General features: G+C 43.1%; 1 protein-coding gene and 1 gene segment (V, D, J or C); both read left to right on the plus strand.

Annotated features, from left to right (window-relative positions):
• The window catches only part of LOC101577269, a 41,858-nt gene extending 35,239 nt beyond the window's left edge, over positions 1–6,619 (plus strand). The window contains 3 exon segments of the C gene segment in view: positions 2,078–2,404; positions 3,917–3,958; positions 6,119–6,619. Of these exon segments, the coding sequence occupies positions 2,078–2,404; positions 3,917–3,958; positions 6,119–6,261 (512 nt within the window).
• A 291-nt stretch (positions 6,620–6,910) lies between these two features.
• LOC101577678 (probable C-mannosyltransferase DPY19L2) overlaps positions 6,911–7,632 on the plus strand; it is a 66,783-nt gene continuing 66,061 nt past the window's right edge. The window contains exon 1 of the mRNA XM_023713368.1: positions 6,911–7,100. Within this exon, the coding sequence (XP_023569136.1) occupies positions 6,992–7,100 (109 nt within the window). The 5' untranslated portion in view covers positions 6,911–6,991. The remainder of the gene's footprint in view (positions 7,101–7,632) is intronic.

Here is a 7,632-nt window from a genome sequence, read left to right on the forward strand (position 1 = left end):
TGAAAATTTAATCTTCTAAAATTTCAGTATGTAATTAGAAACATATACAATGTCTTGGTATATACAATAAGCATGAAATCAGCATTAGCATTTTGTAACCTAATGATATTTATAACATGCTTAAAATATTAAAGCTATATGCTTATGGATTTTGTACAAAAACTTTAAATGTGTAGGAATAATCAAGAACTATTTTTGTTTTGTTTTCAAATGACAAACCCCGTCTTTGTTTCTTAAGAAATTTCTCGTTATTATACTAACTTCAAATTTGCTCAAATGGTGTTAGCGAAGTATATAAATTTCAATTAGAAATCAATTGAAATAGTTCAGCATTTATAATTTTCATCATTAGATTAAAATATCTGCCAAGCTTTTGTAAATTGTGATTATTTGTTATATATCTTGACATCATTTTTGCAAGAAGCTATCTTTCTATCTATCTATCTATCTATCTATCTATCTATCTATCTATCTATCTATCATCAGTTGAAGATAAAAGAAATGATTATGCTCCAAACAGCCAAAAAACATATAGGTTAGATATTAATTTTGGAAGAGACACTGAAAATCCATTGTGAACATGCAGATCTTCTGAATGACTGGATCAGTTCTTATTAAAACAAGAATAAAAATTCAGTGATAAATTCAGTGCTTGAGCTTCCAAAGAAATCCTCAAATAAAATGTACTTCTGGTGGAGCTTTTCTAAAGGAGGACAAAACATTGTTAAGTGCATTCATCAACGGGCCGGCCAAATAGCTCAGCCAGATTAAAGCACCTGCAAGCAGGTGCAGGGACTGGGGTTTGATCCCTGGGCCGCCATGCTAGCCCTGCCCCCAGGTGCATGCTGAGACTGTGACTGAGACTGGGCATTGTGGCACATGCCTGTAATCCCAGCACTTGGGAGGCTATAAACAGGAAAATCATTATGAGTCCAATCTAGTAGTGCAACCGCGAACACCCTGTAGACCCTTACCTAATGTACCAAAAAAAAGGGCATTAATCGGTAAGATTAATTCATGAGCATCTCAGATAACATTCAGCAAAATCTTCAGTAGAAGTGACAGAAATCTTGCTAAATGATTTTGAGAATAAAGGCAATACCCAATTCAGAGGTAAAGCTTTAAATGTCACCAGAACCAAAACACTGAAGTAGTCCAGATGTGAAAATAATGTGTTGTATAATGAGGAAAATTATCTAAGAGAAGTGCAGGAACTGTAAAACTGGGCTTGGAATCCACATCTGAAGCTCAAATACACATGGAAGCACTAGAAATAAACAATGCTGCAGTGTTAAAGTAGAAATGCAAATCTTTCTGATATTCATTCTTCTAAGAGATAACACAGAGACTGGGCGTGGTGGTGCACGCCTGTAATCCCAGTGCTTGGAAGGCTGTAAACAGGAGAATCACTATGAGTCTGATCTAGTAGTGAGACCCTGAACACCCTGTAGACCCTTCCCTAAAATACGAGAGAGAGAAAGAGAGAGAGAGAGAGAGAGAGAGAGAGAGAGAGAGAGAGAGAGAGAGAGAGATAACACAAATAGGGTGCATCCTAGAACCAGCCAGAAGAATGTGTAGGTAGGCTAGAATTGCAGAACATAGAATGGCAGTTATTCAGCCAGTCAGCAAAAGTGACAAAGGATGAGAAAAGCAAGCTCTTCAGGAGAGAATTCAGATCATCATCTCTAGAGACCATCAAGTGAACTGACCTCCACTATAAAAAATAATACAAAGGATATAAAAAAAATGAGTGTGTCCATGAATGTTGAAAACCTTAATTATGAACACCTATAAGTCAAACTCCAGTGTAACATGTGGAGCAAAAACAAGTATGTTTCCAGCAGGATCTGCCACTTCTGGCTTTGGAGAGTTAGTTAATCTCTTGAACTTCTTTGTATGGCTATGTAGCAGGGATTGGAATCACCACCTTGGGACACATGGGGGTGAAAGGTCACCATGGTGGGCACTCCTCAATGGCACTTTGTCTTTCTATTGCTATGCATGAGGTTGTTCTAAAACATGCAGTACTTCTGCTGTTCTAGTAACTCTGTTTATTGGTTTTCTATTTCCCTCACAGGTGAACGCTTTAGCAACGGTATTTCCCCCAAGCCCACTATTTTTCTTCCTTCAGTGCCTGAAACAAACCTCCATGAGGCTGGAACGTATCTTTGTCTTCTGGAGAATTTTTTCCCTGATGTTATTAAGGTATATTGGCAGAGAGCAGACGACAATAGAATTCTGGAATCTCAGCAGGGAGATACCATGAAGACTAACGACACCTACATGAAGTTTAGCTGGTTAACTGTGACTGGAGATTCCATGACTAAGGAGCACAAATGTATTGTCAGACATGAGGCTAATGAAGGAGTTGATCAACAGATTCTCTTTCGTCCCATAAAGCAAGGTATGTGTTAATCCACATGCATAGTATATAACCTTCCAGGCAGTTTACTTCAAAGAGAACATCTTACCTTTTCTGTCATGAAATAATGAAAACCATTGCATGTTTTTCTAAAATGCTACTTTATTTATTAGCAACACAACTACCCTATTATTTTCCTATAGCTTTAAAATGGAGCTTTTGAGGGAGAAAAGTTGAAAAACTTGCTGAAACTCACCTTCAACTTCATTATCCAAAATATTAAGATCAAATGGCATTTCTTAGAATCATTAAGTGGATTCAATGAACAACATACTTGAAAACACATATTAAGTCTAATGTGGCAATGTCATCTTTGATGTCTTTGGTGAAGAAATAAAGAAAATTATGCATCTTTCATGAATGTTCTACCAAGCAAACAAAGTTACCCACTTCAATCTTGTCCCATAAATTTAAACCTACAAAAATAAGTTCTTGACTGAAAAAGATTTCAGATGAAAGAATGAGCATCTGGCTCTGTATAGAATAATGTTGGTCATTGTACTCCACAGAAGCCTTGAGATTTTCTGATTTTTATTTTGCACATCATTGATAGACAAAATAATCATAATTGAAAGATTAGGTGTGGACAACCTATACAAGTAGGCCTGCACTCTCCATCATGAATGTGTTTTTTGCCATTGGCAGAAGCAGCTCGAGAAACATCTACTGGACTATTTGTGTATGCAGAAGTGAGGGGAGCTGGGGCAGGCAGTTGACAATGAGGTAGTGCCCCAAGGGTGAGGAGATGCAGTGAAGAGCATACGCTCTGTCCCAGTCTCTCGGTGTCAGTCATGATTCAGGCATGATGTCTCAAAGCAATCGCTGTGATGCAATCAGGTGCAGGCCTACATAGCTGGCCCAGGACCCAGAGAGCTCTGGGAATATGCTGCGTGTCACAGTCCTGAGTATTAAGCAACAGTCCAAAGGACTCAAGCAGCCTGAGAAGGAATCATTTGTACCTTTCCCTAATGATAACCAGCCCCTTTGAATCTCTGGAACACACGATGACAAAATGTGTAAAACCCGAGGTGTGCACCATTCTGAGTCCCCAAAGGAGGCTACAGCCTCTGGGAGCCTTAGTTTCTGTGGGAGTCAAGGAGATTTGAACAGTTAACTCAGGAGCTGGCATGATTTGGAATGTTATGGCTGCTTTTCTTGAAGATTGTCTTGGATATTGTACTTCCTTGAGATTAAAAAGAAAAAAACGTGTATTACTTTAGCATCTACTTCTTAATGTGCACAAATAAGATATGAACACATCTACTGAGTTACATGGAATAGGACCAATCATTTCTGTAACTGGGGCACTCATATTTTTAATGCGCTTCTTGTTTCTTAAGAAATTGATTTGTACTTATTTGCTATGCAGTGCATGTATGAAAATAATATATTTTATATAAAACATTCATTTATATATTCATATGACATATGCATAAATACAGAACTGTTAAAATATGTGCATGGATAATCAACATGTTCTCTCATTTTTTGTAGCTGTCACTATTGATTCTGAACCTTGTTTCAAACATGAAACTGGTAAGTTTCAGTGCTTGTTTCCCTTTGCTTCATGATTGCTTTTTCTCTTTGATCATCTTCATGTTTGAGCTGCCTTGGCTTAAGTTAGAAAAATGAGAATAGCTAGATGTTTCAGAACAGACAGTGAGTGATATTTTACATTCATGCATTACCTCCTAGCCATCATACTGCCATGTAAACTACCAGTTTCCATATAGGACGACTTCAGTTAGAAGGCTCGCTGGTGTGCTCTGAACTATTTCAACAAAAGGGTTTTAGTCACTTGTCTCCTGCTTTTAGGAAAAGCATGGTGCCATGCTAATACTAGACTAAAAAAAATCTTCTAGCTAGTTACTGGGGATAGCAACTGCCTTTTTTTTCTTTGTACAGAGGTCTTGCTCATGCATTCTCGTTTAATTTTCAAAATATTCCTGTCACATGGTACATACTTTACCTTCATTTTATAGAGGAGGATAAGGAACTAAAATAAGTCTTTTGCACAAATGACCTTAGTCACATCAGGAATTTCCTCTCAGACCCTTAATGAAGAGTTCATACTTTTTTCCTTTTCTTTTCTTCTTCTTCTTCTTTTTATATATTTATTTATTTATTTGTGGAAATGGGGATTGAACTTGTCATGGAAGAAGAGTTCATACTCTTATCTACACTGAGTTCTTCCTCTAAGAGCAAGAAACTCCAAGGGCAAGTGCCCTGGGACAGGATGAACATGTGGTTGGCAGAAAATGCACGGCTTCTGAGCACCACAGACTGGATGCTGCCCAGGCCTCCCAATGGTCAGCTGCAGGAATGAGGGTGACAGAGTCACTTTTAATACTTTGCTCATCTTCCAACCAAGAAGCACTACACTGAACTGAGGTTAAGGATGACATAATAAGGACACAGATGAGAAACTTCTAACATAGGGATTCATTTTTTTAGCAGGCTCAGGATGGATCAGTACTAGTTTCTGGTCCTTCTCTGCATATGTACTGAGAGCATGACCTCACGCATTAGCTCCACTGTGCTGACCTTTCCTCTGCATCTGGAGTCAACAGCTGCTGCAGCAGGGAAGGGAGGTGTTAACCGTTGCCTGCCCAAGGGGAGAGAGTTAGGAATATATTACCTGAGATCACTTCGTACCTGATGGGCTTTTGATTCTTGATTTCTAACTATGAAGATGGGCCATGTAGAATGGAAATTTCTCCAGGAAGAGACTTGGCCTTGTGATTCACTGTAGAGCCCTAGCAGCCTGCTGTCATTGTTCCTGGTTATGACTCAACACCACCTCACATGTCTTATACAATCTCTAAGGGTGATAAGTGCTATTTTCTACTAACATCACAGATGTTAGAGAAGAAAGCAAAAAGGACAGCGGAGTGTTCCACAATCAAGAAACATCTCAGGGCATCTGGAACAACCACTTTCTTTCATCTTCTGTAATGCCCTAATCTCCACCCACCTCACCAGGAATACATTTCCACCGACTGTAACTTCCTACTTACCGTAGGAAGCAAGTACAATCTACAAGGGCTCAGATGCTTCTAAATCAGCAACAGAACTTTCAGTTTAAACTTTTGATGGCTGGAGTGTTGATTACAATCAGAAATGCAGAACCACAGAGTAGATAAGCATATGTTCTTTAAAGTCATATTAGTGGATTTAATTCTCAGGCTGTTACTAAAACACATGGCAGCAGACAAATTACTATTACATTCTCAGTTTGTTTACAAAATAGCAATGGAAATAACTCCCCCTGCTCTTCCTCAGGCTGCCATAACATTAGATACAATGAAGGCTTTACACGCAAAGATTTCAGAATAATGTTTGATATTTTGTTAGTGTTTAGTGACTATTACTTGTTATTATTTAGAGACATGTTGAGGACAAGGAAATCGTACTAACTATCCCAAATGTTTTCCCCTGTTGGGCTACTTTATTAAAAACGAACCTGGTATTTAATATTGGCAAGGATCTAAGTGAATTTAGCCAAGGCTGTTAGTCGAGTTGAGCTGCAAGCCGAATCTCACCCTTGGTGGTCCTGGTGGAAGTGGTAGCTGTTGGCCTTCAGCTTCCGGTGTGGTGGGTGATCTCACTTGGGTGCAGTTCATCAGAAATCAATGCCTGTGATAGCTACTGTGCTGTCACACGTGCAGCTGAAACTCATGACCCGACTTTTTCTAGGCTTGCTACGCCTGCAGTTCACCAGCACCTCGGCCTACTACACCTACCTGCTGCTGCTGCTCAAGAGCGCCCTCCACGGGGCTCTGGTTGTCTTCTGCCTGCTTCGAAGGCTCCGGGTCTGCTGTGACCAGAAGAGCTCCTAAGAGTGGAGGTGTAAGTGTTGGCTCTGTCTTCAGCGTTTCCAGGTCCCAGCAACGTTTGCTGAGGGTCTGCCTGGCTGGTGGAGATTGTTCTACTGTAGGACCCTTGCCCAGTCTTTGTCATTATCACAAACGATAGGCAAACTCCGCGACTTTTAGCTGTCAGCGCCGCCTGAGCCCCGTCCCCCTACGGTTCCCACAACCATTGCAGCCAGCCAAGGCCCCACAGCCTTGGTGCACACAGCTCCTGCTTCTGGCCAGGGCCTCAGTGACCATGGACTGGGCCACCCTGGAAGCTCTACCCACCTGGACACATCCTCTTTGCCCCTGAGCTTCGCTTTTTCATAGTAGACGCAATGAATTAAAAACATTAACACAATTCTTTGGGCCACGTGTCCTTCAATTTGATGACACTGAATTGACAACAAGGGGGTTGGGAGGGACACGCGGTGAGCTCGCGTGCGGGAAGCATGCGCGTTGGGAGGGGGCTGTTCGGCCGTTGGGACCCCCTCCATTTCCCCTTCCCTCCCGCTAACGGTGGCCCTAACGGCGGTGGGGAGTCCTGAGGCTGCGCAGTAGTGACCCCCAGCCTCGGAACAGGGACTGAGAGGGAATGGCGGAGTGCAGGAGGAAGAAGAGCGCAGAGGCGCATCCGGAGCCTCCCCAGAGCCCCCGCGCCGGGGCAGCGGAGCCTGAGACTGAGAAGCAGCCGCGCGTGGAGGAGGCCTCTGTGATGCCGCCCAGCCGCGCGTGGCTTCTGTTCTTGGTCCTGGTGCGGCTCTGTGAGAAGACGCGAGCCCTGCACACACCTGGCTCCCGCCGGGGCGCAGTGCTGGGCCTTGGTGAGCCGGTGGGGGTGGGAGGGTAGGGGCCTGCAGGGGGTGCTACTCCAGGATGGAGATGGGGAGATGGAGAGTGGTGAGCCAGGAGGGCGCAGGCCTGCAGAGAGCGCTGGTCCTGTATAGAGATGGGGGACCCAGCTTGAGGGGTGGGCAGGAGGGCCTGCAGAGGGCGCTGCTTCCGGATGGAGATGGGTGGGGGGATGGAGAGTGGGAGAGCCAGGAGGGTATGGGCCTGCAGGGGGCACTAGTCCTGGATGGAGATAGTGGAAGGGGAGCGAGGAGGTGGGGTGCGGGGGCTAGCAAGGGTTGCTGGGGCCTGGATGGAGACTGGAGACACAGCCCGAGCTGGGAGAGCTGAGATCTGGTGCAAAATTGAAAATTGCAAAATCCTGGCCTCAGAGTTCAGCCCTTCCAAAAAAGTTACCTTAGGACAGTCAGTGCCACAGTTTGAAAAAATGACTGGCTGTCTCTCGTGGAGATAGCTCTCTCTCTCTCTCTCTCTCTCTCTCTCTCTCTCTCTCTCTCTCTCTCT

The sequence above is a fragment of the Octodon degus genome, unplaced genomic scaffold (genome assembly GCF_000260255.1).
Source record: "Octodon degus isolate 3935 unplaced genomic scaffold, OctDeg1.0 scaffold00031, whole genome shotgun sequence".
Taxonomy (NCBI): domain Eukaryota; kingdom Metazoa; phylum Chordata; class Mammalia; order Rodentia; family Octodontidae; genus Octodon; species Octodon degus.